This window comes from Carlito syrichta, unplaced genomic scaffold (genome assembly GCF_000164805.1).
Source record: "Carlito syrichta isolate Samal-C Ts95f unplaced genomic scaffold, Tarsius_syrichta-2.0.1 Scaffold309773, whole genome shotgun sequence".
Lineage (NCBI taxonomy): Eukaryota > Metazoa > Chordata > Mammalia > Primates > Tarsiidae > Carlito > Carlito syrichta.
The window spans coordinates 688,618-707,241 of NW_007253869.1; the positions used below are offsets into that span (position 1 = coordinate 688,618).

Genomic DNA, 18,624 nt, shown 5'->3' on the forward strand with positions numbered 1-18,624 from the left:
CCCGCCGTGCCTGTCGGTGGGGGTGTCCTGTTCCTCCTTCAGGTTCCTGAGGCTGTGGATTGCTGTGCTGGTGATCTACCCCACCAACCAGGCCGTCATCGCACTCACCTTCTCCAACTACGTGTTGCAGCCGCTCTTTCCCACCTGCTTCCCCCCAGATTCTGGCCTTCGGGTGCTGGCTGCCATCTGCTTATGTAAGTGTCATCTACACCTTGCTCTCAGGACAGTCTCTTTTAGCCTCTTTGGTGGTCTGCGTATCTCTGATTCTCCTTCCTTCCCTCTCTGCCTTTTTTTTTTCTTCCCATTTCTTTTCTTTCAATTTCCTACAAGTGTGTTTTGTATGAATAGATTTTGCATACAATTGGAGGCACAGTAATTTTCACTGGCACAAAGCACTTTCACCTATATTATCTGATTTGGGCCTCGTGACAAATCCATGAGATAGGCTGGGTCATTGGTAGCATGTTCCTAGAACAGATAAGGAAACAGAGAGAAGGCAAGTTACTTATGCAGGGAAGCAGGACCTGAGTGGAGTGAGGGCTCCCGATTCCTCCTCTTTCCAGTACCACATACTGTGCTGGCTTCTCCCCACTGCTGGGAGGAAGATTATTCTGGCTTCATGACAGTAGGTCTGTGTCTACTTCTACCTCGACTTGCCAACACACACTTTTTTTTTAACATTTAAATTTTTTATTTTAAAATTGTGGGGTACAATTCAGGGTCAGGCATACAAATATTCATTATGCAGGTATCCTTGTTGATGAGGTGTGCCCCCTTCCCCAGGCAGATTCCCATTAATGCCAATCCCACCTCCTGGTCCCCCCTACCCCCGCAGTTTCCTGCTACTGTCAATCCTTTTCTTATAGTATTATGATAGTTGTTCAAGGTCCGCTTATGAGTGAGAACATGTGATACTCAGTTCTTTGTTCCTGTGAAAGATCACTCAGTATTATAGACTCTAAGTCCATCCAGGATGCTGCGAAGTTTATAATTTTGTTCTTCTTTTTGGCTGCATAATATTCCATTGTGTATATGTACCACATTTTTTTTTAAATCCGATCCTCTTTTGATGCAACTCACACTTTTTAAGTCGCTTGGAGGAAAGTTTGTTCACAGTCACTGCTCTTGATGAATTTTCTAACTGGGGGGAAAAGTCACAAAAATCCTGTGGTCATTATTCAATTGCAGTAAAAATTAAGATAAGGAGCTGGACATGTATGCCACATACCAGTAATCCCAGCCACTCAGGAGGCTGAGGCAGGAGGATTCTTGAGCCCAGGAGTTCTGAACTATAATGCACGATGATAACACTTTTTTTTTTTTGAGTTAGAGTCTCACTCTGTTGCCCAGACTGGAGTGCAGTGGCATGTTTCTGGCCACTGCAGCCTCGACCTGCTGGGCTCCGGCGATCCTTCCTCCTCAGCCTTCAAAGTAGCTGGAACTACAGGTGCGCGCTACCATGCCCAGCTAGTTTTTTAATTTATTGTAGAGATGAGGTCTTGCCAAGTTGTCCAGGTGGGTCTCAAACCGGCGGGCTCAGGTAATCCACTCACCTCAGCCTCCCAAAGAGCGGGATTACAGGCTAAACCACTGAGCCCAGTGATCACACTTATAAATAGTCACTGCACTCCAGCCTGGGCAACATAGCAAGATTCCATATCTAAAATAAATAAATAAATAAAACAATACACCTCAGAGATGAGGAAAAGATTGCTGTGAGCTGGAATAGGTTAGAGAGGCATTCTAGAGAAGTTCTGCAAAGTCATATTTCTAGGAAATCTCAATGCTTAATTGCTAGCAGTGATCTCAGTGGACTGGTATATTTCACATCTTTAATCAAAAATTGATTTCTTTTTTGTTTTTTGTTTTTTTGAGTTGGAGTCTCACTCAGTTGCCCAGGCTGGAGTGCAGTGGCACACTCATGACCACCCCAGTGACAACCTGCTGGGCTCCAGCAATCCTTCTGCCTCAGCCTTCCAAATAGCCAGAACTACAGGCACGCGCTACCATGCCCAGCTAATTTTTTTTTTTTTTTTTTGAGTTGGAGTCTCACTCTATCACCCAGACTGGAGTGCAGTGAACGCTCCCAGCCACCGCAGCCTCAACCTTCTAGGCTCCGGCAATCCTTCCGCCTCAGCCTTCCAAGTAGCTGGAACTACAGGCGCACACTACCACGCCTGGCTAATTTTTTTTTTAATTGTAAAGACAAAGTCTCGCCAGGTTGCCCAGGCTGGTGTCAAACCCGCGGGCTCAGGCAATCCACTCGCCTTGGCCTCCCAAAGTGCTGAGATTACAGGCTAAGCCACCGAGTCTGGCAAAAACTAACTTCTAAAGTCAATACCTGAATGTTTCAGAGGTTCCACCTCTAGAGTCACTTGGCCCCTGCCCTCCCACACCTTCCAACACACATCACTTAGCTGAGGTTATTGACCACCCAGGCCTTTCCATTTCCCAGGTCCTGACACTTTTCTTCTGTCATGTTGTGGGATGGGGCAGGAAGGATCCCTCACCCACCCCAGTAGCCTCTCACAGGGCAGACAACTGGGACCCAAGAAGTGATGTCCTTGGCAAGTGTGCCCTCATTGGCAGGCTGGAACAGATCTCTACCACCCAGGCCAGTTGCAATGTGAAGCTGAGGTTTGTTTGGGAGTATATTCCTTGTACTTGTTCAGGCCGTCTGGCAGACCTGGAGGTGGGCTGCCTGAGCCTGCAACTCCTTTCCACCAACTTTCTAACTGCAGCCCTGAGTGCTCGGCAGAATTACCTACCCCAGACCACTATGTAATCCTTGCTCAGGAGGTTGTGCTCACACAGATTGCACGAGAGAAGCAGTGAGACATCCTCAGCACAGTGCTGGGGACCCAGCACCCCCATCTCATCAGTCACTGAGAGTGGGCTGGGGTGTCCAGTTACTGGGGCCTTCTTTGTCTTTGCATTCCAACTAGAGCCAGAGTTGGAGGGGGCAGGGGGAGGAAGGTGGGCATGGGAATGCATGAAGAGTTGCTGTTTCTGCCCTCAGACAGGCTAATGTAGGGGGAGGGGGACCATATGAGTGTTGGCCACTGCTGTTTTGGCACCTCTTGCACACAGACAGCTGCCTTTTTCCTGCTGATGCTGCTAAAGTGTCTCAGACAAGGGACCACCCTTATCCTTCTGCTAAAATCCAGGCTGCTTGGTTGGTCCATTAGGAGAGGAGCTAGGCTGCAGGGTGGAGTTCCCTGGGAAGCCAGATCCCATGGTGTCCTTTGTAATCTCCATACCTGCCAAGGGTTTGATCTCTTACACAAAGACCCTCCAGAGCAGTGTAACCCCTTGGGCTTCCCCAGAAGGTCTAAACCCTTTTAGGAGATAAGAACAACTCCTGCCTTTAACCCAGGTCCAGAAAGACAGGTTGTACAGTCCTCTCAGAAGCTACCCTCCTCCTAAACATTGCTAGAATCAAGACAAGAAGATGTCTAGCTGATGACAAGAATGACAAGACACCTCGGCCCCACACCCCACCCCTGCCCATCCCTGCACTGAAATATTTGATACAGCTTATCTGGTTAGTCCTCTGCCTCCTAAGTAGAACTGCAAGTAAACTATCTCCAATTTGACAGGAGTCAATCTTGTTCTCCAAAGACAGGGATTTTTCGATGTTCTTAAGATATGTGTTCAAATATTTATCTACCTTCATAAGCAGAAAAGTCTTCTTAAATCCTTCTTATTCCCAAGCTAATTCCTCCTTACTTCTTTAGAGGAATAGAAACCAGTTCTGCACCTCCCCCTTTGTAGTGTGAAAGCTATGCGAAGCCTTCATTTCTCTCCCCTGCAGCCTGCACACTCACATGTATGTAGCCACACACCCTTCTTTCCTCAGCCTTAGGCCAGACACTCTCAGCTGCTTTGAGTCTGTGTACACAGGTTCTGTTTTCTGATTTGTTTTTTTGGGTTTTTTTGAGTCAAGGTCTCACTCTGTCGCCCAGACTGGAGTGCAGTGCCATGCTCAAAGTTTACCACAGCCTCAAACTCCCGGACTCAGAGGATCCTCCCACCTTAGCCTCCCAAGTAGCTGGAACTACAGCCATACACTACAACGCCCAGCTAATTTTTTGATTTTTTTTGTAGAGACGAGGTCTTGCTGTGTTACCCCAGGCTGGTCTCTAACTCCAGGGCTCAAGCAGTTCTCCTGCCTCAGCCTCCCAAAGTACTGGGATTACAGGTTTGAGCCACCACGCCTGGCCAGTTGAATACTTTTTTAAAAAAAGAACCACTTCTATAGGCCCCTCAAATCTTCTCTTAACCGGGATCGGTGGTTCAGCCTGTAATCCCAGCGCTTTGGGAGGCTGAGGTGAGTGGATTGCCTGAGCCTGCGGGTTTGAGTCCCACCTGGGCAACTTGGCGAGACCTCATCTCTACAATAAATCAAAAATTAGCTGGGCGTGGTTGCGCGGGCCTGTACTTCCAGCTACTTGGAAGGCTGAGGTGGAAGGATCGCCGGAGCCCAGCAGGTCGAGGCTGCAGTGGCCAGGAGCGTGCCACTGCACTCCAGCCTGGGCGACGGAGTGAGACTCCAACTCAAAAAAAAAAAAAATCTTCTCTTAAGGTATTTAGTAAAACAGTAACCAAGCTATCAGGAAGGCTTGGTGAATGCTATCTTTCATGAAATGCTAGTGTCTTTTATTCTGGCAGGCCTCCCACCCCTATCCTCATTTAGTCCACTCCATCTTCTCAGCAGGTGCCAGGTAAAGCCAGCTGCATAAAATAGGCCGGGTGTTCTTTGGAAGAAGAGCTAAGAGCAGCCCAGCCTGGCCATACTCTTTTTTTTTTTTTTTTTTTTTTTTTAGTTGGAGTCTCACTCTGTCACCCAGACTGGAGTGCAGTGGCCGCTCCTGGCCACCGCAGCCTCGACCTGCTGGACTCCGGCGATCTTTCCGCCTCAGCCTTCCAAGTAGCCGGAATTACAGGCATGCGCTACAACGCCCAGCTAATTTTTTTGATTTATTGTAGAAATGAGGTCTTGCTGCCCAGGCGGGTCTCGAACCCGCGGGCTCAGGCAATCCACTCACCTCAGCCTCCCAAAGTGCAGGATTACAGGCTGAGCCACCGAGCCCAGCTCTGGCCATACTCTTGAGAGAAGCAGTAGGGAGCCTGGGTGTGGTGTAAATGTATGCACCTAGGAAACTGTTTTCTACTGTCCTGCTTTGGCATGCCGATGACTGTGCAACAAGAGGTTTTGAGGAAATGCCACCTCTGTGGAGAGGTGACTGATATATAACGGAGGGCACTGGAGGACAGGACAGGCGCAGGGCCCAGTGGGGAGAGCCAGTGTGGCAAAGCCCCTGGCGAGGGTTTGCTGTGGGAGGGAGGAGATGAGGTCAAGTCTGGTTCTGTGATAGGGCTGTTTTGGAAGAGATCTGATGAGAAATGAGGTTGGGACAAGCCAGATGGTGGGGGTGGAGAGGTGGAAAGAACCTGCTGTAACTGGCTTGCCTGCCCGGAGCCTGGAGGGGGTGGGGGAGAAGAGCACAGCGAGAAGGAGCTGCAGATTTGGATCACGCTTATGCAACTGCAGCTGCCACTTTGAGTTATTCTATTATTTAGGTCAAAGCTGATTATTCACTGCTGAGTCAGCAGAATATCCCTAGCCACCCAGCATTTTTAAAAAAAAAAGAGTATTTTACACTTTAATTAAATGAAAAGCCTCTCTCCCTTCTCCAGAGCAAGCTTATTAGTGGAAAGGGAGGGAGTTAGAGGGGACTGGAAGGTGTTAGGACTCGGTTTTGGCACCACCTTTTGTGATTTGCTTGGGTAGTCCTGTCTCCCTTTTTTAATGATGTCATAAGTAAATGACTATATGCTCCAAGCAAAAGATTCAAATAAGATACAGGAAGATTCAACAGGCCGGGCTCGGTGGCTCAGCCTGTAATCCCGCGCTTTGTGAGGCTGAGGTGAGTGGATTGCCTGAGCCTGCAGGTTCGAGACCCGCCTAGGCAACTTGGCGAGACCTCATCTCTACAATAAATCAAAAAATCAGCTGGGCGTGGTAGCGCATGCCTGTAATTCCGGCTACTCAGAAAGAAGGCTGAGGCGGAAGGATCGCCGGAGCCCAGCAGGCCCAGCAGGTCGAGGCTGCGGTGGCCGGGAGCGGCCACTCCACTCCAGTCCGGGTGACAGAGTGAGACTCCAACTCAAAAAAAAAAAAAAAGGAATCAACAATGATAGCTGCCCTTATCTTCAGCTCCGCCAGCCCCTGCCAGTAGCAGCAATAATAGTGGATGATATCCTTACAGCTCTAAATAAAATGCATCTGTTTGTGTACATATCTGGGTATCTAGATCCATATAATGATAGATGATTTCTATAGCTTGACCTTTTATTGTGTAGACATATCTTTTGGCTATCACCTGGTTTCTAGTTATAAACAAAGTGCTAAGACACAGAGGGAATACCAAGTGTCGGTGAAGCCCTTCCCTACATTCCTACCTGTGCATATGTGCAAATCTGGGTTTTTCTTTGGGAGCTGTTTGTCCCCTTTTCCTTGGGTACTAGGTCACCTTTCATTCTGTCAGCTCCTGGCCTCCTTCCTCTTTGAAGGGCTGGGATCACATCCAGCACCTGAAGTAGAATTATATATTTTCATTCAAGTCCTCCTCTTCTCCCTGAACATCTTTTTGGTTTTCTTCTCTTGAGTTGGAGTCTCACTTTGTCACCCAGGCTGGACCACAGTAGCATGCTCACGGCCACCGCAGCCTCAACCCGTTGGGCTCAGGCGATCCTTCCACCTCAGCCTTCCAAGTAGCTGAAACTATAGGCACACACCACCACCACGCCTGGCTAATTTTTGTATTGCAGAGACCAGGTCTCGCCACGTTTCCTAGGCTGGTCTCGACTCCTGGGCTCAGGCAGTCCTCTCGTGTCTGCCTCCCAAAGTGCTGGGATTATAGGCGTGAGCCACCGCACCCAGCTTCCCTGAATGTCTTGACCTAAAGAAGCTCCTTCTCCTTCCTCACCCTAAGGAGAAAGGAGTACCCGCATACATTTCACAAGAAAAAAAAAATTCTCTTATCTTGTTTTCTATCTTCCTACTGAGATTCCTAAGAGGTTAGTTTTCCAGCCTTCAGAATTCTTCTTCTTCCTTGAGCTATTTGGAAGGAAAAGACTTCATGGATGACTTTGAACCCTGAGGGATTCTGCAGTTCCTCTACAGAAAGCCTCCAACTGCCTGGTGCAGGATGCTGTAACAAAGAAATGTGTGTGTGTTGTTTTCAAGTCTCTTGCAAATTAGTCAATCCCTTGATATCAGAGGGTTCTTCAGTCTTTCCTAGCATCGAAATCCCTTAACCTCAGTTTATTTTCTAATGAGCTGCATATTCTCTAGTCCCAAACTTCTCATTACCACACACTAAACATAGTGCCTCATATACCTGGGCAGGACTGTCTTCCTGCCCTTCCTTAGTCCCCAAAGAGTTCTGTGGGTGTCTGATCAGCCTTGTATATATGAACTCAGACAATACAGACTGGCCTAGAATTCATTCCCATATATCCAAGACCCCTTTTTGGTCTGTCCATCTTCTACCTAGCCAGCATTTTAAACCTAAATGTATTGAAAGACTCTTGATTTTTACTTAATGATCAATTTGATTAACATCTCATTTTTCATTTTTATGATGCATTAAGACTAAAATTATTCTGTAAGCAGATTTCCTTGGAAAAAAAGAAACTAAATTGGACACAGTGGCTCATGCTTATAATCTACTATTCAAGACCAGCCTGGGAAACTTGGCAAGACCTCGTTTCTATAATAAATTAAAAAAAAAAAAAAAATTAGCTGGGTGTGGTGGCATGTGCCTGTAGTTTCAGCTACTTGGAAGGCAGAGGGAGAAGGGTCACCTGAGCTCAGCAGGTCTAGGCTGCGGTAGCTGTGAGCATGTCACTGCACTCTAGCCTGGGCAAGACTGACTCAAAAAAAAAAAGAAAGGAAAAGAAAAAGAAAGAAACCAGAAAATCCATCAGTTAATCACCATATTTAGCCCCTACACTGAGTGGCGATAAGGCTCGATTTATAGTCTTGGAAAAGATTAAAGTCTAGTGAAGAGACTGGTATGCAAAAAAAATATTACAATATAATGGGATGGAAAAAATGTGTGCAACACACAGAAAGGTGCTTCAAAGTTGGGAAAGGAGTGCTAGGGAAGGCTCCCAGACTGAGATAAATCTTGAAAGGCAAGTAGAAAGGCTCCAGATGGGTGTAGAGGACAGCCAAGTAGAGGGAAGGGCTCAGGCAGGACTTGGGAGAAAAATGGCCTCTTTGAGAAAAGCAAGTACTTTTGTGTGGGTAGACCCTAGGAGAGTGACAGAATATGAGGCTAATCAGGTGGACAAGAGCCAGATCTTAAATGAGCTTTTACATCACACCTAAAAGAGCAAATTTTACCCAAGGAACAGGGAATCACTAAAGGATTCGAGCTGAGGAGTAACGTGATTAGGTTCACATTTGGGTGAAGACCATGAAACCTGAAGAAAGGAGACAAGCAGGCTAAGCATTTGTCCAATGGCCTGAACTAAAAATGAAGTATCAAGAATGGAGAGGAGGTGAAAAAAACAAAGATTTAAGGAGTAAAATCTGCTGGACATGTTGATTAATTGCCTACTAAGGTGGAGGAATCTAGATTGTCTACAAATCAAAATTCAACTTAAATGTCTCCAGCATTCATGATGTGCAATTAGAATGTGTTCTTTCTATTTCTGTCTTCCACATCCACCCCAGAACCCCTGAGGGGTTCTGAGCAGGTCTCTGGTTAGAAGTCTTCCCCAACGGGGTTCCCCCATGATACTGCTCAAAAGCCTGCTCTAGGTTGGGTGTGGTGGCTCATGCCTGTAATCCCAGCACTTTGGGAGGCCAAGGTGGGAGGATTGCTTGAGTCCAGGAGTTGGAGGCCAGCCTGAGCAACATAGCAAGACTTCATCTCTATCACAAAAAAATAACAATATTTTTAAAAACTGCTCTGGAGCAATATAACTTAGGTCATAGGACTCTTGAGAAGCATTATATAAATGAGAATTACAACACTTTGTTCATTTAACATTTATCAAATGCTCATGATGTGCTAGTCACTATTATTGGAACACAGGAGACAGCAGTGAACCCAAAACCTTCATTCTCATTTGAGGTAGCAGCAGTAGCAAACTCAGCCTTCTGCCTTAGCAAGCATTACACTGAATCTATTTGTGTGGCCTCTATTGATGCCGCAGGTGATACAGAATTCTTCAATCAATATCAAATATTTGAGTGTCTGTTCTGCTTCAGGCACTGTGCTAGGCATGGGAATACTTAGTTTCTGTATCAAGGAACTCACAGTCCAGATCCTAACAAGTACACAGGGAATTTCATTCAACGTGGTAAATTCCCCAAGAGGACAACATCCAGAGAGCTAGCTACCTGTAAGAGAAATGGGGACAAGGGACTAGGGTTGAAGAAAATCTTGGAGAAAGTGACATGTAAGTTGAGGTTGAAAGACCAGTTGCAAATAGCCAAGCAATGTTCAGCCTGGAGGGAGGGTGGAGTGGGATGGGGTGGGAAGAATATTCTAGCAAGAGTGATTAACACGTGCCAAGGTCTGGGAACAGGAAAGAGCACAGCCCTTTAGGGGGACTACAAGTAGTTCAGTATAGCCACATCATAGAGTAGGAAATGTACACAGAAGCAAGGACCCCATCATGAAAGGCCTGATGGGCCATGCTGAAGAGATTGGGCTTTCCCCTAAGAGCACTGGGGTTTGTTTGAAGGGCTTCTAACAGAAGACTGACATTATATTTGTATTTTAGAAGAGTCATGCTGCAAGAGTAAAGGATGAATTGATGTGGGTATTAAGATCAAAGGCAGGCCGGGCTTGGTGGCTCAGCCTGTAATCCCAGCACTTTGGGAGGCCAAGGTGAGTGGATTGCCTGAGCCCACGGGTTCAAGACCCACCCGGGCAGCTTGGCGAGAACTCATCTCTACAATAAATTTTTTTAAATCAGCCAGGCGTGGTAGCGCGTGCCTGTAATTCCAGCTACTCGGAAGGCTGAGGCGGAAGGATCGCCGGAGCCCAGTGGATCGAGGCTGCAGTGGCCGAGAGCGTGCCACTGCATTCCAATCTGGGTGACGAAATGAGACTCCAACTCAAAAAAAAAAAAAAAAAAGATCAAAGACAAGAAGACTGATTACAATGCAGTTAGAGGAATCCAGTTAAGGAGACAATGATGGGAATCAGGGATGGAGCAATAGAAATGGAGAGAAGTAGATGTATTTAGTTAGGAGGTAGACTTGGCAAGACTTGGTGATTAAGGCTGAAGGAGTCAAGGATGGCACATCCTTGTCAGAAAGGCGAAATAAATCAAGGATACACCAGTTCCTATTTTAATCTCTTTCTCATTGGCCACCAAAAAAAAAGTGATTGCTACAGTGCGTAACAGTTTATATATCATATTCTCATTGATGTGGTTCAGACTGGTCAAGTTGGCCCCTCTTGCCGGGCTCGGTGGTTCAGCCTGTAATCCCGTGCCTTTGGGAGGCTGAGGTGAGTGGATTGCCTGAGCCCGCGGTTCGAGACCCGCCTGGGCAGCGAGACCTCATCTCTACAATAAATCAAAAAATCAGCCGGGCGTGGTGGCGTATGCTACTCGGAAGGCTGAGGCGGAAGGATCGCCGGAGCCCAGCAGGCCGAGGCTGCGGTGGCCAGGAGCAGCCATTGCACTCCAGTCTGGGCGACAGAGTGAGACTCCAACTCAAAAAAAAAAAAAGTTGGCCCCTCTTTGCCACCCTTCCCAGTCACTCTCCAGTATTTAAGATCTGTTGCTGGGACTTGAGGAAAGCATTCCACTGTGCTTGTGGACTCCCATGTCCACAGTGGAAGAGTAAACACCCATGCTTTAGTGCCATGTCGGCTCCCTGCTCTGTAAGGCCTCTAGAGTGTTCCTTGTGCCCACAGCCCTGAAAGTAAAGGTATCTCCATTATCCTTATTTTACGTTTCTGTAGCAGTGACTCAGTCTTGAACTCTGATAAGAACGATGATTGGGCCAAGCATGGTAGCTCACGCCTGTAATCCCAGCACTTTGGGAGGTGGAGGCGAGAGGATTGGCTGAGTCCAGGGGTTCGAGACCAGCCTGGGCAACTTGGCAAGACCTTGTCTCTACAATAAATCAAAAAATTAGCTGGGTGTGGTGGTGTGCCCCTGTAGTTCCAGCTACTTTGGAGGCTGAGGCAGAAGGATCGCCTGAGTCCAGCAGGTCAAGGCTATGAGCATGTGGCTATGAGCATGCCAATGCACTCCAGCCTGGGCAACAGAGTGAGACTCCTACTCAAAAAAAAAAAAAAAAAAAAAGATTGATACAGTGCATAACAGTTTATATATCATAGTAAGCAATTACATATGTCACAGAGAATTCAAGAGTTTTACAAGGTCTTCCCTAAAGATTCATTGGTATTGGATATTTCTGTCCATTGGTCTAAACCCTGTTCTCAGACCAGGCTTCCCCCACTCCTGCCTCGCTACCTGAGAAGTCAGTCTGTTTTTGGTCTCAAAAAGAGAAGTCACTCTTGTTTGTCCAGATCCTGACTTCCTGTTAGTGTCTCTTCTGGATTTCAGCTTTTACTCTCAGATTAAAGTGCTGACATTCAAATGGTATATGTGCCTACACAGCCCATACCCTGGAAATTGGGAACTGAGGGACTTGTTTCTGGGAATTTGTCCACCTCTGCTTAGGAAAATAATGAGTGGAATTGAGGTTCCCTAAAACAAGAAGATTATTTGGAGTCCAGCTTGCACCAGGAATGGTAATGATTTGCTCATTTTCTAGAACTAGCCTAGAAGCTTAAATTCTCCTCTGGCCTTTTGTTGCCGATTGTCAAGGATCACTTTGTTTTTCTCAGAGAAGCCAGTGCCTGTGGTTTACGAAGTCACCCGTTAATTGTGTCTGGTAAAGTTTTAAGGGTTAATGTGGCACACCAAATTTATATCACATAACCAAGAACATAAAATCAGAAGACTTATGGGAGTGAGGCCCAGTGGAACTTGGAGCTATGGAGGAAAGAAGAGATGGGAAGGTTTGTTTCAAGAATTTAACAGGTGTGAATACTAGCTACCCTTGGAACTGGGTTATAACAGAACCATTCTGGGGAATATTGCAGCCTGGGTCCAGGTTTATAGACCTTAGTGGACACTAGCAGAATTCACAAGCTTTCCTGGTGTCTTCATTTTTTCTCTCCTCCCCCACCCCAGCCTGCTCAGGAGCCATGTCTAGCTAAAGCTGAAGAGAGAACTACTCAGCTCTTGGAAAATGCTGAGCTGGGTATTCGGGCTTCTTGGCTGAACTAAGTACTGGCTGGTGATTCAGCAGAAACTCCAGGTCCAGCAGCTGGCACGGGAGGGAACAGGATAAGAAGGAAGGGGAAGAGAGAGCCAGGAAGGGAAGAGGGGGAGAGGTGGGGCAGTGTGGGCTGGAGCTTAGCTGGAAGTGTCCAGTAAAAGCTGTGTGATCTGGGACCTCCGGGGCACTCCTAGCTTCTCTGCACCCTTCCTCCTCTGCTGGTTTGTCGTTGGAGAAGAGAATCTCTTCTGGAAGGCTCAGACCACCTTCTCTCCTTCACAGGGCCTTCTGAGATTTCTAAAACGTTGTCACAGCTTCCAGATGAAGAGGGCTGGGGGAGGAGAAATATTACTATAGTGTAATAGGCAAGATCTATTTCTAAACCAAACTGTTCTGGATTCTGTATACTTTATGGAAACTGAGATCAAAGTGTCATCTATGAGGAAGGGCTGCTTTGATTTTTTTTCCCCTTGGTTGCTGTTGTGTTTTTTTGATGTTTTTGCCTTTCATCAGTCAAGTTACATGTATAAATTCCCAGTCAATTTATATTACATGCACAATAATACGTTTGTTTTCTGTAGGCAAGGTGCCTTAAGACGTTATAAGGTGGCTCCTCACCCCCTATGAAACATGGTAGGAGGAAAGCAGAGAAGGATTCTAGGAGAGTTGTAGGAAGCTGACTCTGTGTTTCCACCCCACCCCACCCCACCTACCACCCCTCACCCCACATCCAGGCCTCTCTCAGGTCTTTGAAGAGGAAAGATGGCTCAGCTTGGCCAGGGTTGGTAGAACTGGAACCTTATCAGAGCCTTGGGTAGAGCCAGGGTTGGTAGAACTGGAACCTTATCAGAGCCTGTATGCGGTAGAGGTCTTCGTGTTTTCTTTGCCTATCAGTGCCGTTTGGCATTGCCTATCAGTGCCGTTTGGCAGCCGGCACCGGTTACCTCCCAGATCTGGAAAGGGCTGAGGTTGGACCCGCCAAGCTGAAGTTGCTTTTCCACAATTAGAAACACGTGCCCAGTTCCTTCCACGAGCGGGGGAGGCGGTCAAGGAGCCTGGGCCAACCTATCACGGAGCCGGGTGTCGCCACACCCCCGCCCACAGGCTGGGCCGGCCCTCAGCTCCCGGCTCCTGCGGGGGCACCCCAGGGCTGCGGAAGGGACGGAAGGGACGTGCCTCGCCCCTTTTGCTCCAACCGAAAGGGAGGGAGTCCTGGGGAGCTGGCCAGAGAGTGGCAGAAGTCAAAGAGGTGCACGCCCCAGCAAAAGGTGAGGCTAAGAAACCAACCCTTCTGGCAGGCCTATGACCCAGGTGAAATTTATTGCTGTTTCAGAGGCTGGGGAGCTCCATCCGCGAAGGTGCCTATTTTGAAGGGCTGAGAGGAACAGGGCGTTCTGATTTCTACAAGGTGGCGTCACTGCTTCCTTTTTCAGCAGCTGTCTGCTTAGTACATTCCATCTTGCTTTTTTTCTGTCCTGGCCTTCTCTATTCTCCTCTCGAGCTCTTTTTCGCTCTCTCATTTGTTTTGTTCCTCCCCTCCCTTCCTCCCACCCTGTGGTTTCCTATCCTCCCTCCTTTCCTCTCTTCTTCTCCATCTGTCTGTATGGACTTTGGCAAGTCTGGACATTTCCCCCCCTTTCTCCTGCTTGTTTTCACTTAACTGAAAAGACGAGGAGGAGAGGCCTGGTTCTAGAAATGTTCAAGGAAAACATGCCTTTCTAAGCCGTCTCCAGTCCACTCCTGAGACAGTTGGGAGCCAGCAAGACCAAGAAATCCAAATGGAGTTCCCGAGTTTGGAGGGGACATGTGATGGTGACATTGATAAGGGGGCTGGTGGGAGGGACCCTCAAGGCGGAGAAACAAGTCTCCCTGTGAGAAATTATGTTCTAAAGCTCTGGGAGTGGCGGACACAACTTTTTTAGTTTCTGGAAAGTAGCTATCTTAGTCCTTGTCTTTTGCCATATTGGCATCTTACTTCCAGCTGCCCAGGAAGCAACCTGGGCAGGGGTCAGGCCAGTGTCTTCAGGTGACAGACTCAGAGTCCCAAGTGGCACTGGCAGCAAGTGGCCATGGGTTCCACTGACCCCAGCAGCGGGGAGAGATGATGTGGGAGTGGGCCAAGGGGAAGCAGAGCAATGTGTGTATGATGAAAGGAAAGCCAAGGAAAGCCGGGACAGTGGCAGAACAAGCAACCGGGAATCCGGGGCATCCGGTTCTTGTCTTTGACACTAATTAGCTGGGATCTTACTTCACTCACATATAAAATGAGGTTCTGGGTCTCTTGGGTCATTCCTGGCTCTGATAGCCCATGGGACTGAAAACATGCCTCTAAGCAATAGTGCGCAAGCCTCAAATATTTACCTATAGGGCCGAGAGTTGGGTAAAAGGAGAGCCCCAACTGGTTCGTTCTTCTTAGTACTGTCCTTTTAACAACCAGTCTAGCCCTATATCCAGATGGCCCCACCCCAACTTTCACCCTGTCAGACCAGACCAGAACAAGCAACTGGCTTGGCAGAAGGAATGAGACTGATTCAGGGACCCATGTAGGAGTGAGTGTTCATTGAATTTCTGAGAAGGGCACAAAACAGCCCTCTACAGACCAGTTCAGTGAGAAGCCAGAGTCCTGGATCCAAAAAACAGCCATCCAGGAGTCTTTGGGATAACCTGTGCTTTTTGAGCTTTCTTAGCAGACGGAAAGGCAGCCACAATATGCAGCTCCCCCCAACTCTCTCTGGCATCTCTCCAGCACTTTCCTGCCCTGCTTCATGGGGCCATCCCATGACGTTATGTAGAAAACCTCATATTTACCCGCTAGAGCAGTGCAATGGCTCCTAACGGTACCCTCCCTGAATTTTCCACACAGATTTATTCATCTTTCCCTCCTCCATTCAGTAAACTTTAGCACCTACTGTGTGCCAGACAGTTACAGGATCTCGATGTCACACTGGCCAGCAGGGTATTGTTTATGGCTGTGTGTACACTGCTGGCTGCAGGCCATTTCCAGTGAGTCTGAGCGGTAGAGCAGCATGGCTCACTGGCTTTCTGCAAGGCGTTCCTTGCTAGCAACCAGAAGCCCTTGGCTTATAAGACCTGGTATATTCTGACCTTATTCAGTTGATTAAAAATTTTTTAAAAGACCTATTGTATTTTTCTCACTTGTGGAAACTGGCACAGGAACATGCCTGACTATGGGCTATGCTTGACCATCTGGTCCAGTTCCCTAGCCTATGTTACCTAGCCCCCTACTCCACCCTCATGCCTGTGACCCGCCCCCACTTCCTCAGGTTGAAGGACCCCAGAGTAGGTCATTTGTGGAGGAGCATCTTCCTGAGAAAAATAAAACAGATTCGCAATTAAGGAGAAGAGTCGAGTGCAGTGCACGATGTTGCCTGTTGCACAATGTGGCCTATTAATAATTATTATTTTATTAATAAAAAATAAGCCGGGCTCGGTGGCTCAGCCTGTAATCCCACGCTTTGGGAGGCTGAGGTGAGTGGATTGCCTGAGCCCGTGGGTTCGAGACCCGCCAGGGCAACTTAGCGAGACCTCATCTCTACAATAAATCAAAAAATCAGCCAGTTGTGGTAGCGCGTGCCTGTAATTCTGGCTACTCGGAAGGCTAAGACGGAAGGATCGCCAGAGCCCAGCAGGTCGAGGCTGCGGTGGCCGGGAGTGGCCACTGCACTCCAGTCTCGGCGACAGAATGAGACTCCAACTCAAATAAATAAATAAATAAATAAAATAAAAATAATAAAAATAACCCCTTAACATTTTATACAGCAATACACAGGTTATGGAGTATCATCACAGGATTGAAATGGGCCACACAACTTACAGAGAGAGAAGAGAGGCTCAAAGAGGTTAGTTGATTTGTCCAGGCTCTCTGAGAGTGACTAAGCAAGGAAGGGCACCATGGCCACAAAGTTCTTCAAGCTCTAACATTTTGTGATTTTTTTTTTTTTTTTTTTGAGTTGGAGTCTTACTGTGTCGCCTAGGCTGGAGTGCAGTGGCACACTCATGGCCACTACAGCCTTGACCTGCTGGGCTCAGGTGATCCTTTCACCTCAACCTTCCAAGTAACTTGAACCACAGGCATGCATTGCAGTGCCCAGCTAATGTTTTGATTTATTGGAGAGATGAGGTCTCACCATGTTGCTCTGGTTGGTCTCAAGCTCCTGAGCTCAGGCAATCCTCTCACCTCTGCCTCCAAAAGTGCTGGGATTACTGGCGTGAGCCACTGTGCCAAGCAGATTTTATGATTAGATTCAGACCTGCCAGATCCTTCTGCAGGAACCATCTCTGCCTCTTTCCCTCGAAGCTACAAGCCATCCTTTCCCCCATTCTTACACTTCACTCTTTACATGAGCTACTCTGAGCTCTACTTGCTTGTTCTACACTCGGGGGAAATAAAACCACCAGAAACCCGCATGGTCCCTCACTTACCAGGTGCTATTAGGTAGAGCTGAGGAGAGTTACAGGGTTGGCTCTGTGATGATTGTAGGGATTTTTTTTTTTTTTGAGTTGGAGTCTCACTCTGTCACCCAAACTGGAGTGCAGTGGCTGCTGATGTTCTCTTTCAAAGTGCATTAGAGAGATTAATTTTAAATTGGCTGGGCACAGTGGCACACCTGTAATCCCAGCACTTTGGGAGGCCAAGGCTAGAGGATTGCTTTAAGTCCAGAAGCTCGAGACCAGCCTGGACAACATAGTGAGACCTTGTCTCTACAAAAAGAAAAAAAAGGTAAAAATTACCTCTTTTACCTATAATCCATAATCCTGTCATGTGTTGCTTAATGTTGGACATATGTTCTAAGAAATGCATCCCTAGGCAATTTAGTCATTATGTAAGCATCATAGAGCATACTTACACAAACCTACTACACACCTAGGCTATATGGTGTAGCCTATGGCTCCTAGGCTACAAACCTGTACACTGTGTTATTGTACTGCATACTGTAGGCAACTGTAACAATGTAAATATTTGTATATCTAAACATGAAAAAAGTACAGTAAAAATGCAGTATTATAATCTTATGGAACCACCACTGTATAAGTGGTCTGTCATTGCCCTAAATGTTATGACTGGGTCGGTTGCAGTGGCTCACGCCTATAATCCTAGCACTTTGGGAGGCCGAGATGAAAGGATGGCCTGAGAGCATGAGTTTGAGACCAGTGTGGGCAAGTTGGCGAGACCTCATCTCTACAATAAATCAAAAATTAGCTGGGCATAGTGGCCTGCGCCTGTAGTTCCAGCTACTTGGAAGGCTGAGGCAGAAGGATTGCCTGAGCCCAGCAGGTCAAGTCTGCGGTGGCCATGAGCGTGCCACTGCTCTCTAGCCTGGGCAACAAGAGTGAGACTCCGACTCAAAAAAAAAAAAAAAGTTATGACTGTTTAATTTGAAGTAAAAATTCTTCAAAAATATTGTTCCTATTCTTCCAAAATATGTAATCCCTTAACCTCGTGTGCCTCACTGCCTACTGAATCGGGTTGGGGTGACTCAGCCTGGAAAGGTCACAGAGTGAGTTCTGCCAAGGTGTGTTTGTCGCTGTCCGCTACAAAAGAGTACACAGTGTGGGTCACTCTGTACCCTCCAACTTGAAGAGCAGACTCAGACTCAGAACTCTTAAGATCATCTCTTGGCTTTCCTTCTGGACTTCTTTCATGGCCTTTGATTGTAGCTTCTGGTCAGTAAACTAAGGAAACTGACAAAACCATGGGGACAAAGAACAAAGGGATCCTGTCTGTGAACATTCTGGCACTCCACTTGTCTTGCGAGAATTTTGTAACTCTTGGGCCTCTGTTTGTGTATCTGGGTTGCGTATGTGGGCCTGAAGTTGTAAGGAATATGGGGGGGGGCAACTAAAAGAGAACCTGGGATTAGATAAAGGACGGATGTCATGTTTTTCGCCCTGGATTTGTCTACAAGGAGAAGAGAGGGAAAGCACTGCTAGAGTTATTACAGGGTGAAGCTGTTTGCTACTGTATTGAATTACCAAGGGGAGGAAGAGGAGGTAGGAACACTCTAGATGTGGGATCCCGGCTGGAGTTGGGAAGCTAGAAGAGTTGGGATGGGGACATGTGGTATGGAACTTTGCCAACTAGGTAAGCACATGGGTGACCTCGCCTTCATTACCCACTTCTAGAGAGCCCACCACTTCGCTCCGTCTGGGGTCGTGCAAGGCCTGTGGACACATACTCCCCTAGGGTCCTGGTGTGTGTTGCCTGGTTGCTCTTTTTTTTTTCTGAGTTGGAGTCTCACTTTGTCGCCCAGACTGGAGTGCAGTGGCCGCTC

At 47.4% G+C, this 18,624-nt stretch overlaps 1 protein-coding gene across 3 annotated transcripts in view; it reads left to right on the forward strand.

Moving 5' to 3' along the window:
• Positions 1–18,624, forward strand: part of SLC7A8 (solute carrier family 7 member 8) — a 64,557-nt gene that overhangs the window by 21,392 nt on the left and 24,541 nt on the right. Inside the window, exon 3 of one of the 3 annotated variants that reach the window (XM_008067790.2) lies at positions 43–194. In XM_008067790.2, the coding sequence (XP_008065981.1) occupies positions 43–194 (152 nt within the window). Of the gene's footprint in view, positions 1–42; positions 195–13,455; positions 13,600–18,624 lie in introns of those variants that run through there. The other 2 variants (XM_021717479.1, XM_021717480.1) reach the window with 2 other exon arrangements.